Genomic DNA, 16958 nt, shown 5'->3' with positions numbered 1-16958 from the left:
GACAAACCTTGAACACAAAATACTAGGCTCCCCTCCCAGACATTTTGTTTCTACACCCATTAATAATAATATAGGTTAGGGGAATCTCTATCCCCTACCTTCCTTTCAGAAAAAAAATAAAAAAAATACTAGGCTCCTTACACAAGACACATCGTTTCGACGCAAGTGCATTTTCAACATAGAGGTTTTATTTGATTTTCATCAAGCACATCATATGTAAAAGGATCACAGCTGTAGTCAAGAAGAGTAAAATAGAGGCTTTATTTCATATATAGCAGCAGCAGAGAATATAAAATCACAAAACTAATACAGATATCATATCATGTAATCAAACATGGCCTACATGAATTCGCATCACATGAAGCCAGAGAAATGAAAGAAGCTGTATCTTCAAGAATCATTAGAACATATCTTGCTCTATTCAGAAATGTTAAAAACTTTTATTGGGACAAAATCCAACCATTTTCAATTTCCAATTGTCTACATTCCAATAGCCAATTTGAAAGGACTACCTAAGCTTGGGAGTACAGGACTGTCTCCTCCAGATCTTGTATACTATTCCTCTTTCATCCTAATGTTTGCGCCCTTACAGATTTGTCTTTGGTTTGCCACGCGCAGAAACACGCCTTGTCACTGAACGCATGGTCACAAATTCCTCTGCAGCAGAAGGGTGTATTCCTACCTGCAAGAAGAATAATAAAGCTTTTCAGTACAAGTGAAGCCACGGGGTACAAAATACAGGGTAATAAACTCTCATCACAAGGTCAACATTTACTCTTCTTCCAGCATCCACAAAAGTGAAAGGATGGTTACAATCTCTCCCCTCCCTTCCCTATCTATTAACCAAATCAGGCATTCAGACAATATATCCCCTCTATTTAAAATATGTGTTTTTAGTGCTTATACAACACATGCAGTTAAGTTCAGCCTATGTGTAAGTATGAGGCAGTAATCAATAGTATTAGGCCATTATTTTCTTTAGAAAGTCTTTAAAGTGGGGAGGACAGTATTCACTATTGCACAGCCCTCGCGAAAACCCCATTGAAGCAGGTGATTTAGACATATAACTCAGGAAATGAATCATGACCCAAGAGAAGGTACAACTTACTGTACTGTCAAATTGTGCCTTGGTTGCTCCACATTTCAGTGCAATAGCAATGCCCTGCGTAAAACACCCAAAATAATGTGATTTTCTGGACAAAAAGATGATCAAACTAGAAGGAAATGGAGAGTACTATAGTATATGCTCTACGTACAGAACACAAAAGCAGTATAAGCCCAAGTTACATAATATCAGCTGGCATTATGAACATTAAGCTTCACCTTGTAGGAACCGGTAAACAAGAATTCATATGATTCTAAAGCCCTTGGGCAATCCAATGCAAAATAATTGTGTGGGGGAATTTCGAAATGTCAAAATGAAATGGGGAATAAGCATCTAGAAGCAGCATAAACTCAAGTTACGCAAAACCTCAGGTGGCATAGTGAAAGTTGGAGCTTCATTTCGTAGGAACATGGTTGGCAATTCATACGACTTTAAATCCCTTAACCACTCTATTGCAAAATATCCTAGTGGAATTTAGAAATATCAAAGGATTTGTACCATATTTGAACCCGCACCCCCCATGTTCTAGCAATACACAAAATTAATCACAGACTAAGATTGACTCACATCAAGTATTAAGACATTCCAGTAAGTAAACCATAATTGCACTACACCTCTTACTACACAGCAATCTTTGAGTGATATACCTGCATAATCTCAGGTGAATCTGGCCCACACATGGATGCTCCTAGAACCTTATCCGTCTCAGCATCAACAACAAGCTTCATAACCGACTTTTCTTGCCGTCTACAACAAATATATTCATGTCATTGTTTAAAACACCATGGGAAAGGACCACATTTCTTGCATAGAGAATAGATTTTGAATTCATGATAATTGATATTAGAGGTTCAATACTGCTAATAAATTGAAGATAGGACTTCAATGTATCAAATGGATAGTTGACGTCTCATGATAATCCTAGTGAGTGCAAGCACAAGCATGGCGAGGGTCTAAACTCATACTAAATCATGAAGCCTCAAAGTGCAACCCAAATAAAGCAACAATTATTGGGCATCCGTCAAGTCCAAAGATAGCATATCTTTGCTAGACCAAGTGCTTAGAGCAGGATCTCACAATGCTGTACATACCCGGATACAGTGTTCTTCATTGGATTGAAGGTTGATGTGAAAACTAATAAATCACCGTTGGCTTGTTCTACTGCCTGTTCTTCATTAAGTCCCACCACAGATAGAGGTGGTATGCTGCAAATCAGCAAACAAAAAATAGATTAGAAAAGAGTATTATAACAAAAGAAATCATTTCCCTTAGCAATTAGCACAAATCAAAGTATCCAACAGCTGCTGAAAAGCCAAGTGCATTCAATGGATGTCTGATGTCTGGCAAGATCAAAGGAAGAGTTTGGTAGACTTTACTGGTGTCCATATAGCAGCTTTCAAATAAAAGACCATGAAGCAACCAATATGATGCTATGATGTTTCCTACTCTTGAGAAAAAAAAACTCACATTTATCTATTTCATGAATCAAATTCTCCTAAAGGAGAGAGTACTTATATCAAATAACAAAATGATTCATTCAAAATACAATCCATTATTTTTCCCTACTAAAATATATACCCTCCCAAGTAAAACAATGGTACATGGTCCCCAAAAGATGAAAATCCTAAAGTCATGCAAAGCACCTAAAAGAACTTCTACAAGGACGTTCTGAATTTTGAAGCAGTTACATTCAGATCCATAGGCATCCATTCCTTTTCTTGGAAAAAAAAAAAAAAAAAAAGCGCCCCGAAACTTAGATAAATTCATAACGCCTTACCAAATCATGTCTGCCTTCAGGATAAGAGATTGACTACTTATAAATGCAAGGCATTGCATACCAGACAAAACATAAAATATCAAAATAATGTAACCTAAGAAGTCCATTATACGGTTATGCAATATGTAGTAATTACAATTTTTTTTGGGGGAGGGGGGAAGGAATTCTAGACTCCTGCAATTGCATTGAAAAGGGGTAACAAAAGATGATCCTATGACAGAAGCTAATGAGGTGGTTTAACATGATCTAATTCATAATGCTAGTTCTAGCAGAAATTTAAGGTACGAGGCAGATCTCTGACAAGAATATCATCAGGAAGGATCACTATATATTCTACTGGACTTGCATACAATATACTGTTAACTGTGGCTCCACCATAGAAAATAGTTATCATATAAAAACAGAAGGAAACAATATTTTAAAAGAAGAAACTATTACCTAAAAACTGCACAAGGTATATCTCTGTAATCCGGTTTGCTAGGTTGCCCACCAAAAACTGTTTTCTGTAGGGAACATAAAGTAAACAAATTAACAGCTTGAAGCCATCTCCTTGTTAGGAACCAAATGTTCAAGGAAAAACAATTACACAGCATATGTTAATGCAAACATTACAAAGAAAAATACATACTGCAAAGCATGTTCCCTCCATTAGAGCAACAGGGGTAAGGTTAGCCCGGTTTGTAACATCACCAACAGCCCATATACTAGGAACATTGGTACATGAATACTCGTCCACCTGAAAGAGAAAAAGAGCCAAGATGTACATGATGTTATTGCTTGCCTCATAAAACAATCACTATCAGATGAAGAACATAAAATGATAAACTAAAACACAAAGACAGCATTACTATCAACAAATTTGACTCATTATCCACTAATTTCAGACCACCCCCACCCCATCCTTCTGGCCCTCAACGAGATTTTCCAATCCCACAAACATACTTTTAAGACATCCTATTGGCAGCATAATGTGATTTCCAAACCCAACTCATATCATATATAAATGGGTATACAAGACATGTTCACTAACAGTCAATAACCCATTCCCATTACACAATCAGAGGCACATATAGTTGGGGTTTGAAGTGACATTTACTAAACAATCTGTAGCCCATTCCCATTACACAATGACAGGTAATCAAAATGATTGAAATGGAAACTGTGAATGAAAAGTTATGATTTAGGGCCCAGCTATTGGCCACAACCAAAAAAAAAAAAAACTGCACACGAACTGATAAATGCATACAAGATTTGGAGATACAAATTAACAAGGGTCATACGAGATTTGGACCCCTGGATTAGTGAATCAAATTTCCAGCAACTTCAAATGCCAAAGCACCAGAAAACTAATACTACAAACAGCCCAAACCAATTCAAAAGTAGAAAGATGTGACAAAATAAGCACGATATGAAAAGGATAGAGTGTCACCTTTACAGCTCCTGTTTGATCAAGTTCCACACCCACGGCTTCCAAATTCAACCTCTTTGTATTGGGAGCCCGACCTGTCATTTACACAATCTACTTGGTAAATAGAGAATATTATAACGGCAATCACCTCTAATGCTCCACACTTATGCCAAGTAGTGAACAAATTACCATATTTACGAAAGTGCATATAACTTCTCACTATCTGAATATTTGGATATGACAATAAGTTAAGGAGATATAACTCCATAAATCTGACAGATTCTAATTTGAGAGGTCTTTACTAAAACCAATTGACAATGAAAGATTTTTGCATTTACAATTAAATTTATTGACAGCTCTTGATCTATGCTAAAAAGGTAGTAACTGGTAGGAGTAATAACAATTCAGTTTTCTTATTTGAGATTATGAGGGATTAAAAATAATAATGGGCAAATAGTATTAGTTACCACATCATCAATAAAAAAAATTATAAAAAAAAAAAACACTTTATATTATTCACATTCGAAATATTAAAGATATATGAGTCATTAGCTTAAGTAATGATCAATTAAATATTTGGTGGTAAGGGACAAGTTTCATGATCATGCTTGTGCCTGACATGGCCTGTTTCATGCTAGATAGTCAGTCCCACCAGTACAGGTGAATTAAATATTTGGTGGTAAGGGATAAGTTTCATGATCATGTGTGTGCCTGACATGGCCTGTTTCATGCTAGATAGCTCAGTCCCACCTGACACACCTCATGCAAGCTCTGACCACACATGCTTACCCTCTAGGTATTACTTTAAATAAATAAATTGAATTGCTAACACTTAAAACTCCATCCAACAAAAATGAGCTTCATCTAAACCTGTAAGTTAACAAGTTGAATCACAGCTAAATAGATTAGTAGTTACCAGTGGCGAACAGCACAACATCCGCTATCAGCTCTTCACCATGATCTGTGATAACTTTTATGCCATCATCTGTTTTTATCAACTGAATTTACAAAATAATCATTAACACTAGGACAAACAAAAGTCATAATGGTAACTATAGGAGCATGAAAGGATAGCAACAAAAGTAAATACACAAGTATTCCAATGAGTTGTATTACCTCTGTCAGATTTGTTTGTGGGTGTAAATTAATTCCCCTACCTTCCAGATTCCTTGCAACAACTGCCCTCATTTCATCATCAAAACCTCTGTAACAGAAGATTGCCCAATATAATTGAATCACAAAAGCTATGCGTCTTTCACAATAATTTGTAACATCGTACAGCAAGCATTTACTCGTAATTCTCTTCTCAAACATAAAATGACATCAAATTCTATCAAATGCAAGGCAAGTGGAGTCCATTCAAAAACTAAAGTTTCTGGGTATCTTGATCAGGAACTTGCAGGCGGCATATCATTTTAGAAAAGCGCAATTTACTTCTGCAGCTCTGCTTACATTTTATGATACAGGATACTTCAACATTATTAGACCTTTTTTTTCTGATAGAAAAAACAGAATTTTAATAAAGAAAAAGAGGCTGTAGAGAACAGTGGATAAGCATCCACTAAACAAAGAGATCTGACAAAGCACAAACAACGCCAACACAGATCCAACCAAAATAAATGAACTACACTACAACAGCACTCTAATTTAAAAAAAAAAAAAAAGGCAGAAAAAAAACCAATCCTTGAATTCCAAAGATACTAAGCCCATAAGGATGCCCAGAAACTATCAAGCACCTCTATCCCAGAAAAAAATTTCTAAAGAGCACATCAAATACTGATATAAAAATCAAAGCCCACTAAAAGGATTTGGGGCCTCACAGCTGTAACAAACATCAAATAATAGACAGATTCAAATTTTCAGTCAAGTAATTCCACCTTAATAATCAAAGTGCCTAAATTCACAAACAGAAACAACAAAACCATTCCAAACTACTGTACCTCAATGGAAGTTCCTTTCTGAAGAAAAGATCCACAGAAGCGCCCATCCCACGCCATATTGAGGCAAACTCGACCGCTATATATCTAATGATAAGAGATAATGATGGAACAAAAATCAAGAGCATGCTAAGATGATAAAATCAAACAAGCACCACAAAGGAAAAGATTTAAGACAAACCCTCCCCCTAGCACCACGGCGCGTTTAGGCAACTCCTCCAAACTCAATGCTTCGTCAGATGTTATACCCAATTCCTAGAAAAGTCAGTTAAACAAAATTAGAAAGAAGCCAATATCTGTTAACCAACAATAACAGCACATGTTAACATCATATTTGAATTAATGCAGACATGTTCAAATTTTCTCAAGTTCAGACATTCATTTCACTGGATTTGGCTGCATTTGTAATGAAGCAAGTGTTTCTCAGTTGCTTCCAATGGTTTTGTGTTCTTTCCAACAATAAAACAAATTATCACTTTGATGATCAATGAAGGAGATAAGAATCAGTCAATGTTTGGTAGTGGGGGATTTCAAATAGAGAATTGTATATGCTATGGTTTCAAGTATTTCTGTATAAACCAATATGTGAACTCAACAAGATATAGAGAACATTTAAAATTAAAAGTTCAATCTCTTATTTTCCTTTCATTTACAATATTTATATCACACTGCTGTGCATTTCGTCATTCTTTTAGCAATAAAGTCTTGTTTATATTCAAGGAAAAAGAATTCAATAGTTTGTTTCGTTTCATCATATATATTGCACGATGTCATAAACTACTCTCAGAAAAAAATAAAAAAATTATATGCTACACACAGTAATAACTTATTATTCAACATCCAAAGTGCCGAGTATATACCTCACCAGGAATACCAGGTCGATGAGCCCTACTGCCAGTTGCAATCAATATGTGCTTTGCTGAATAGCTCAATTTAGTGCCATCTAGCTGGGTCACCTCAACTTCATTGGGACCAACCAGCTTACCCTCTCCTTCAAACAATTTAACCCCAGCATTCGACAATAAACGCTTGTATATGCCATTTAATCGAACTATTTCATCCGTCTGTTTTTGAAATAACACACATGGGGGAAAAAAGTTAAGTTTCAAGCTATTATCATGAACTTGCAAAAAAGTGTTTCTGGATTCAAAAAGCACAATCAGAGACCAAAATCAATAAAAATTAATAATAAACTAACTGAAATAAAAAATATTACCATCCCAGATGCCTACAAGAAAGATATTTAGCTTCTACATTGACTTAAGAGCAACAAGATATGTATTACACAATGGATTTCTTGTTCGCCCCAGTTGTACTATTGTTGATGTTCTTATTATGTTGTTTCTTTATCCACAACTAGTGAAAAAAAAAAAAAATCTAGTAAAAAAAAATTAAAAAAAAGAGGCATAGCCTACAAATTTTAACCGCAATTGTAAATTTTCAAAATTAACACAACTTTTTGAAGCTTCCATGAGCATGAAATAACTAGACCAAGCAACAAGAAGTTCCTACTTCGAAACTCCGTAATAAGTTTGCAAGGCAACCAACAATTAGGCACCTATGCTTAGGAGATCCATGATGATAATTAGAGTAAACTTTACAACTCAAATGGCATGCTAACCAACCTTTTTCTGCAAAAGTTTCTTCCAGTTGAAATCAACTTTGTCACTCACTTCCCACCCATAATTCTTGGCATCCTACAATAACAAAACAAGGACCTTAATCAGACCATTTCATTTACCAAGAAACAAATATTGTTTCTAATAATAAAACAACATATACAGCAAAATAAAAGCAACAGCTGCTAGATATATGCACTACAGAAATTAGTTTGAGCATCAACTAAATTGTGTGCATCACTTCTAATTTGCTGAAGTGTCAAATTACTTCTAATTGAAAGGAATTCCACCTCATAATCACCAGTCAGATTCATGAGTTTAGGGCAAGGGAAAGTACATTCCTCAGACCATCTAACATCAATTATAAGGAAATATTTGGAGGCTCCAGGGGGACAGGGGTGGGGGCACTTTCATGTAGATGCTCTGACCCAATAAGCATAGAAAACAAGGATAGCAGTCTATCAAGTATTAAGATGTTTCTTTTATCTTAACAAGTCAAATGTAAGAATTTAAAAACACATCAGTTCTACTGCATTGAATGACACATTTGGAACCGTTTAAATCTTAAAAGGTTAGGAACTCATCCCATCACCTATCTACGTTGGCATGCATATTTCTCCACTGGATCCTAAGAAATTAACAGGTTCAACCAAATTACTTGCCAAGTACATCAACATATTCTCACCTGAATTTCACCTCCAAAAGATGCTCCATACACCAAAATCTTTTTGGGAACACAACCACGAATGACACATCTGGAAAACCAAATGTGCAAAACATAAAATGATAAGCAACTCCAACTTATGATAACAATGTGACAGACCACCAACAAGAGCATCAAATAAACGAGTTGTAACAAACTTACGTTCCACCAACTCCTCCAATCACTTCAGAACTGATGGGATGAAATGGAAGCTCACATATGGCAACCTACAAGATGTAATAAACCCAAGTTATATATATAATACACTTCTGTTCGAGCCGAGAATGCATCAACCAGGAAAGCTGACAACAACATTGTTGGAGTCATCTACCTTAGCTCCGAAATTAGCTGCAAATCTGGAGGCACGAACACCACCGCTTCCAGCCCCAATAACAAACAAGTCGAAGTCATAGTGGGCCTCCTCTTCATTTGGTTTGCTCAGCTCACCATCAACTAGCATCTTCCTCGCCATGACTACACACTAAATCGACCTGACTTCCACAGCAACACCACAATATCATCATCAAAAATCGTGTCTTTACAGAAAAAAGAGCACATAAAGTAAAAAAGCATCAAACTTTGGAAATGGGAAGAAGCAAATTTCTGAATCAAATGAACTCATATTCCAAGTAAACCTCTAAACATACACTGATACACATAAAAGATGATCAAAAGCTGAGATTTTTACAGTCTATACATAATCATAGTAATAAATTTCAAACCTTTAGGGGGTGACTAAACAAAAGACGAGGTGGGGATCGTACCAAATAGAAGGCTGGAGACACTGGAGTGGTGTTTAGGGTTTGAAGAGACAGCAATGGAAAATGGTGGGTTTGATAACAGTGAATAAATAGGTAGGTGCAGTACACAGAGGTCAAAGACTGACGGACGAGGAAGAGAAATGGTGATGGGTGCTTACCGGTAGCGAGGCTGCAGCTTCTTCTTGCTTTCTGCTTTGCTTCAGTTTATGTATTAATATGACAATTAGTTGGATCTTGCCTATTTATATATATTGGTTTTTCTGTTTGATTTTTCAATATTAAAATCTTGAAATAAAGGGGAAATTCTGATCTTATAAGGCTTCCATGTGCTATTTTCTATTTCATTTTAGTAGTGATGGGGAACAAAACAACAAACTAGGTTTAGGTTGATCAAAGGACAACAAATTGGACACGACACGAAAAATGGGAGAGATCAATCATCAATGTGGACATAGTTTGATTCCATCGAAAAAAATAGGGACATGATTGAAATTCATAAATATTTGAGGACATTAAACGTGGACATTTTTAGTAGGGATGAATCAAGCCTGTAAAATGGGCAGGGTTGTGCCGGATGATATATGTGTATATATTTTTCTTTAAATGTTTGGAAAAGTCACATGCTGATGTGTGGTCCTTCCATAAATGAAAATACTCAAAAAGAGCAACTAAATTTGGAATTTGCATCTCTACGAGATTACTTTAAAGTTTACTTTTCTGTGTGATCTATTTTATTAAGTACCTGTGTTGGGTGTTACGTTTGAAAAGTATTGTTAAAAAAAAAAAAATAGATTCGATGGTGGTGGAAGGCCAGCCAGGTCATTGGACCCTCCCAAGGATAAAGTCATCAACTTTTAAGATTTTTGGTGTGGCTACGCTTTTAGATCAGAACTTTTTTTTTTTTTTTGGGAGGCAATTGTTCGGTCGAAAACTTACCACTACAGTGTCTATTAAGACTGTATTTATCACCGCCAGTGAATATATAAGTCGGGATTGAGAAGTAATGCAAAACTTCATCAACATTAAATGTATGAGTTTCCCAAATCAAGATTTACAACTATACGAATTCTTAATTTCGAATTCTAATATGTGGTTTACAAATTAACCTTGTTAAATCTATTTCTACTTATAATGTCTATATTAGTGGAGTTCAAAGGCTAGGAGTGTGCTTTTAATAGAACTGAGCAAAAAAGCTCGTATGTTAGAGGATAGACCCCAAATGAAAGTTAGTGAGCTTGTTGTAATAACTAACAACCACTCTGCTCTTACTCTATCTAATGAGAGAAAATTCTTCTATGTACCGACGGTGCAAGTGAACCAGTAGATCTCAAACATTGATATTTATAAACAAATTTTTTTAATAATCAATAAATGTACTTTATATAATCCAACCGTGAGTTTATATTGATGCAAGTGCAAGTCGGTGCACTGAATACTCTCTAATGAACTTAAGTCTCAAAATACCAACGTGACTTCAGATTTATGAGGCATTAAAGGATGTCACAAAGTTGTACTTCAAATTTCGTATTTTTGAGTCATTTTTTGGATTTGTAGGTGTTCTAAAGCTGCACAACTAGAAAATGTGACAAGTGACTCTTTCTGTTAGCACTTCAAAAGCGACTTGTTAGGCAGAAACAAAAGACTGCACCAGCTTAGCTCATTAAGCTTTCACAAAGGAATTTTGTTCTAGACACATCATATAAGTGACGAAGGGGAATAGGAACAATTAGAGGGAGGAAGGGAGTCAAGGAATGAATGTAGATTCTGTGAGAAATATCCAAATTATCAAAAAAGGCTTTACAAAATCTTTCAGTTCTGCAGATGAAGCTTATAGAAAGAAAGATGTCAAAATCATGTTATTCACTGTCCGTTGTCATCGAAAAAAAAATGTTATTTCTGTCCTTGGGAAAAAAAAATAGTGTATATTACATCATCAATTGAGGGAGGCAAGTAAAAATATAAAATGACAGTTGAACATAGATAAAGTTATAATGTAATTATATATGGGTATATCATAAATTTCAAACTACAGTATTTAAGAAAAAAAAAATTACTACAGATTTACTAATGGATCCAGCCTGGAGCTTCAAAGTTCAAATGTTGCTCTTATAATTCTTCATCTTTAGATAACTGAGAAAGGATTTCTCTGGAACAGGTATTGACTTGAACACCCAGCCAATTGGCCAAGAGATGACTGCAATGCCAATGCATATACCCCATTGTCCCCAGTTCAATCTCTCTGTATCTGCAAATTTCTTAAGAAACTCCACCATCACCACTTGGAGAATAATTGTTGCTGCAATGATTCCCATAAATAACTTGTTGGTGTGTATTCCCTTGAAGACATTCTTCTTCTCTAGCTTCCTCGCATTGAACTCATTGAAAACCTGGCAAAGCACAAAAGTGTTGAAGATCAATGTGTCCTTTACCTTATCAGTGACACCAAAGATGACTTTGCCCCTGAATTGCAAGATCAAGAGGACTGTTATCTGGTACAATGCTTGAGGTAAGAGGTTCCTCCACATGACATTTGTGATGAGAGGCGCTGTCCTTCCCACTGGTGGCTTCTCCATGAGTTCTTTTGTGGGCTTTTCTGTGGCAAGAGCAAGAGCTCCAAGTGTGTCCATGATCAAGTTTACCCACAATAACTGAACTGCTGTTAATGGGACTTGACCTGCTGAAACTGCGGCTACAAAGTTGATCACAAGAGCTGCAACATTGACAGTGAGCTGGAATTGGATGAACTTCTGGATATTATTGTACACACATCTTCCCCACATCAAAACTGTAGCAACTGAAGCAAAGTTATCATCCATGATCACAATATCCGAGCTCTCTTTAGCAACTTCTGTGCCTTGAATCCCCATAGAAAGTCCTATATCAGCTTCTTTCAATGCTGGTGCATCATTGGTTCCATCACCTGTCACTGCAACTACATGACCTTTCTGCTTCAAGCATTGTACCATCAGAAGCTTATCAAAAGGAGAAGACCTCGCCATTACACATATTGCCTCAACCTTCTCCATTCTCTGTTCTGGAGTGTAGTTGCGAAATTCGACACCTTCTATGACTGCTCCGAGCATGTCCTGACCAGGCCTGAGTATCCCACACTCAGTAGCTATGGCTTTTGCAGTGAAAACATTATCGCCAGTGATCATTTTGATTTTCACACCTGCATATTGACAGTCTTCAACTGCTTTCTTCACTCCTGGACGACATGGATCTTTAAGACCTACAAGTCCCAATAGGGTCAAACCATCTTCCTTTAGCACAACTTTCTGGTCTCCTTCAACTTGCTCCTCTGCTGCAACTTCTTTATGTGCGAATGCGATGCATCTGAGGCTGCTGGCTGCCATACCTTGAATAATCTGCTCAAAGTTCATTTTTTCATTGTAATCCATATCCTTAACAATGCCAGAGGCATCATAGTAACTTGTACACATTGCTAGTATCATCTCTGCAGCTCCTTTAAAATGTACTTGGACTGTATTATCCGCCTTCCTCTTAATCAAAACCCCACTACGTTTCTTCTGTGAATTGAAAGCCTCAACATGGAGAATGCTACAACTCTTCACCACTTTCTCCATATCCATCTTTGTATCATGAACCGCCCATGATAGAATAGCCTTTTCGGTTGGACTGCCAGAGATCTCAATTTTTGAATCCAAGCTAGGCCTGTACACACTACCAGTTGTATTGAGAGCAACCCCTTCTTGAATAAAGTCGAGAACAAAAGGAGAAATAGATGAATAAGCTTCTTCTTCCACAGATTCTTTCCCCAACCAAAACTTAGTCACCTTCATCTGGTTCATGGTCAGAGTACCTGTTTTGTCTGTACAAATTGTTGTAGCAGACCCCATGGTCTCACAAGCAGAGAGCTTCCGTACCATTGCATTATCAGCCATCATTCTCTTCATGGAATAAGCTAGAGTGAGAGTCACAGCCAATGGCAGACCTTCTGGAATTGCTACTACAACAATTGTAACCGCAGCTGCTACAATTCCAATGATAGCATTTATTATGTCATCTACTTTTGTCTTGCTGCCATTGAACATTTTGCTTCCATTCTCATCCACGGTATTCCCTGTGAAGTATCGAACCAACATGGCTGAAAGAACTAAGAAAGCAACTGCCAAACCAACTTTACCTATAGATGAAGTTAGCTTGTCTAGACGTGCTTGTAGAGGCGTCTTTTCACTCGTGTCCTGGCTGATTTTGCTCATCATTTCACCCCAATTTGTGTTCATCCCAACAGATGTGACGAGCATCCGACCATAACCATCAGCAATTTTAGTTCCAGAAAATAAGAATGGATTCTGAGTAATGCTAATTTCAACATGGTCACTCTCCCCTGTCATGCTGGATTCATCTACTGATAAAGAATGGCCATCCAGAAGCAATCCATCAGCTGGAACTTGATCTCCAATCTTCAAACAAATGACATCACCAACCACAATATCAAATATCGAAATCTGTTGGCGCCTTCCCTTTCTCACAGCCTCAATCTGAAGATTATTACTGACTTTTGACAATTTGTCAAATTGTATGCTCTGTCTATAGTTGCTTATGGCCGAAACAGAAATAACTAGAATGATTGCAAGAAATATGCTTCCACCGTCAATCCAACCTTCTTTTAATCCATGCTCTTTGATTCCAAAACCAAGAGAAAGCGCAGCACATCCCAAGAGGATTAAGATTGTGAGGTCTTTGAAGGCTTCCCAAACAAAATGTAAGAAGCCTTTTTTTGGTGGTCTCTTGTATGTGTTGGAACCAAACGCTTCGATTCTCTTGAGAATGTCTTCAGCATTTTCGCCATGAATTCCATGCTCTACATCAGTTTTGAGTGCTTCTCCTACACCTTGAACCCCTCCCAACTCCTGGATCTGCTTTAAATCTTTTGCCTTCACAAGCTCAGTGAGTCTTATTTGGTCTATTCTGAAGCCATTAGCGTCTGGCACCGAAACCGAATCATCAACACTAATGGTTGTGTAAGAGGGAGAGCGAGATAGTAATTTGGTGTTGATGTTGATGTCTTTTAGCACAGGAGGTTTGAGGAAGGCTCTAGAGCAGTAGATGGCCACAAAGGCAGAATGCCACTTTCTCTTCTGCACGTTAAGACTTTTGTTTCGAACATCTAGGATCAACTCGATGCTCCACACTTTTGCATGCAAGTTACTAGCAGAACTACTAGACATGGTTTCGAAGCCTGGAAGTATTAGAATTATATATGTGGGAAAAGCTAGCTGTGAAAGAAAAGGATGTGTAGGGGAACTGTTTTATATTATCTCAGATAATCGAAATTTGAATCTGTTTAGTGTTTTTTTTTTTTTTTTTGAGAAAATCTGTTTAGTGTTAGACAAACAGGAAATCAAGAAAAAGGGTACTGTGAGCAATCTCTAGGATGGTTTTAATTAAGATCAGAGTGAGTTATCATCGACCAGAATGTTGGCTTATATAATAAACCGAAACGTGTAGATTTTAATACTGTAAATTTCCGAGAAACGACGTAAATACTTGCCGTCTAAGTAGGAAGCACTCACCTACCAAAAAAACAATATGTAAACAGGCTTTTAAGAATCCCTAAAAGGATGGGGAACCCTAAACGGATGAGGAAAGAGGAATAAAGCTATAAAGCTAATTTATTCGTGTCAACTTTCGTTTCTTAATATTCAAGCATGCATACATAATTTCGACTAGAAAAGCTAGAACAGATAATTAAAGGTTTTTAAACCTTGGTTTGCGAAATTAAAGATTGAGAAATAAAACTCAATCCTTTATTGTATTTGGGATTTATAAAAATAAAAAATAAAAAAAAATAAAAATTTTCGTGATAGACAGAAAAATATGGAGAAAAGTCCAGTGGTTCCTTCATGCACTTCTCAAGGGATTCATCTTCCTCCCTCTTTCCTTGCATTTATTACTCAGTTTTTCCTTCACTAATTAATACTTCGTAACAACTTTATGACGACTTACCTAATGTTATCAAACTTTGAAATGGAAAATTCATGAGAACTTTTGTGACAAAAAATTTACTTTTCATTCCGCAAAACTAAATGGGGCCTAAGTTTGAAAAGAAAAATATGGTGACCCCATCACTTGAGATGTATGACTGACGTAGGCCCGAAGCTCCCAGATTCCAATCGGATGACGTGGTCAATGGTTTTTTACCTTGACGACAAAGATTCTAAACGTTGACTTCCACACTGGAACTCTTGCACAACTTAACTGTGGGTTCTCATCAATTGCAAAAAGAAAGACTTCTAACTAAGATAATGACCAGCGTATTCTTCAATCCTTCACAATAGCGATGGAGGGAGAAGGAAATTAAAACCATGACGAATTAAGCACGTAGAGTCCACAATCCATAGAATTATGAAGTTAGTTTTGTTTGGGCAGATTCCTAGCTAGTCCTCAGAGAAACTATATTGCAAGTATACGATCAATGGGGGTCAGTCAACTTTGCTGATCAAGTTCCTAACAAATGGTTAACAACTTTCCACCCACAAGTGTGACAAGAAAGCCAAATAATGGTTGGGTATTGTCTAACTACTATTATGATTGTGATTTTGAGTTTCTCTTACGTAAAACCAGTGGCAGATAAACTCGATAGCTGTTGGCGTGATGCAAAGGTGCACATGAGAGATTACTTTGAAATAGTGTAATTTTTGACCATGAAGTCCAATTAGGGTCCATGATACATTTTCGAAAATGAAATTACGAGACATTTGTTCGCTATGTTATGATGTACAATCAAAAAAGTCGTTTAGATACGAAGTAAAGTTAAAGCAATATGATAAAGTACTCCAGTTGCTTAATAATGCAGACTTCTACAAAGAGCTATTAAGACAGGTTCACCTTTGCCAAAAAAAGACCGATTCACAATTTTTTGTACATACAGACTGATGACTTAAGGATAAAACAAATAAGCAGTCTTCTTTTGATTTGTTCAAACTTTTGCCATATATATGTTCTTGGTAAAAGTCATTCTGCAATACTCATTCCTCTCTATGATTGGTTAAATATTTTAACTGTAGTTGATTAAAAGAAAATTAAGGGGGGGTGAAATTTGCACACCCCATATTACAATATGCACTCCCACTATCAATTTTAATATTTTTATATGTTCTCTATATATGTCTTTCCAATATTACCCTTACATATTACTACATTTTTCTTCAGTCTCTCTCTCTCTCTCTCTCGTATACTCTTGCTTTCAGAGCAAAGAATCGTAGTGGTGGAGGACTGGCATGGAGGAGTTAACCTGTCGTTTGACTCGGGGGCTGATGACGACAAAGATGAGGAGGGGGTGATCGACGATGGCGAGGAGCACCAGATCCCTACGGGCGCAGCCGATCACGGACTGCGACATCGTCATCGACGCGCTGCCGTCCGGGACCATCAACGATCTTCATGAGTTGTTATGCATGTTGTAATCTCATTAAATTATATATATTATCCTTATGCCGTTTAACGCGGTCATATGTAAATTACTTTGAGTTTTGCTCTATTTCAAGAAGAGAGGACAAGAACCGTGTGAGGTATCATAATCTTTTTGATATGTTGATTGATTCTGTTTGGCTCCAAAACCAGCTGGTGTGCAAACAGTCTCTTTTGAGCGAGTGGTTGCGCAGGCGTGCCAGCACCGCGG

The 16958-nt window shown here is 36.8% G+C and overlaps 2 protein-coding genes across 4 annotated transcripts; both read right to left on the bottom strand.

Moving 5' to 3' along the window:
* Positions 1-245: 245 nt before the first annotated feature.
* LOC112197189 (glutathione reductase, chloroplastic) lies at positions 246-9621 on the bottom strand. 3 transcript variants are annotated; one of them, XM_024337777.2, is made up of 17 exons: positions 9469-9621; positions 8881-9040; positions 8712-8776; positions 8532-8601; positions 7853-7924; positions 7088-7291; positions 6409-6482; positions 6231-6314; positions 5407-5494; positions 5207-5288; positions 4312-4385; positions 3511-3618; positions 3321-3385; positions 2197-2310; positions 1753-1852; positions 1109-1162; positions 246-682 (listed from the first exon to the last, which is right to left on the bottom strand). In XM_024337777.2, exons 2-17 carry the CDS (start codon positions 9019-9021, stop codon positions 587-589), a joined length of 1491 nt encoding a protein of 496 aa, XP_024193545.1. In that variant the 5' UTR covers positions 9022-9040; positions 9469-9621; the 3' UTR covers positions 246-586. The 3 variants fall into 3 exon arrangements, with proteins under 3 accessions (XP_024193545.1, XP_024193546.1, XP_024193547.1); XM_024337778.2 differs by lacking the exon at positions 9469-9621 and adding an exon at positions 9314-9462; XM_024337779.2 differs by lacking the exon at positions 9469-9621 and adding an exon at positions 9272-9420.
* A 1541-nt stretch (positions 9622-11162) lies between these two features.
* Positions 11163-14612, bottom strand: LOC112196358 (putative calcium-transporting ATPase 13, plasma membrane-type). Its single transcript, XM_040517824.1, has one exon. The coding sequence runs from the start codon at positions 14503-14505 to the stop codon at positions 11404-11406; it is 3102 nt and encodes a 1033-aa protein (XP_040373758.1). The 5' UTR covers positions 14506-14612; the 3' UTR covers positions 11163-11403.
* Positions 14613-16958: the final 2346 nt, after the last annotated feature.

Source organism: Rosa chinensis, chromosome 4, assembly GCF_002994745.2.
Source record: "Rosa chinensis cultivar Old Blush chromosome 4, RchiOBHm-V2, whole genome shotgun sequence".
In the NCBI taxonomy this organism is placed as follows: Eukaryota; Viridiplantae; Streptophyta; class Magnoliopsida; order Rosales; family Rosaceae; genus Rosa; species Rosa chinensis.
The sequence above is the reverse complement of the archived record's forward strand: the minus strand, read 5'-3'. Positions and strand labels throughout refer to the sequence as shown.

Bases quoted from the DNA above. Each gene is read 5' to 3' on its own strand.
- LOC112197189 (XM_024337777.2), bottom strand. From the start codon at position 9,021: ATGGCGAGGAAGATGCTAGTTGATGGTGAGCTGAGCAAACCAAATGAA. The intron at 7,925-8,531 runs GTGAGAATATGT...TTGTTATTGTAG, and splicing joins CTTTTGGAGGTGAAATTCAG to GATGCCAAGAATTATGGGTG. The intron at 6,315-6,408 runs GTTTGTCTTAAA...TCTTATCATTAG, and splicing joins GCCGTGGTGCTAGGGGGAGG to ATATATAGCGGTCGAGTTTG.
- LOC112196358 (XM_040517824.1), bottom strand. From the start codon at position 14,505: ATGTCTAGTAGTTCTGCTAGTAACTTGCATGCAAAAGTGTGGAGCATC.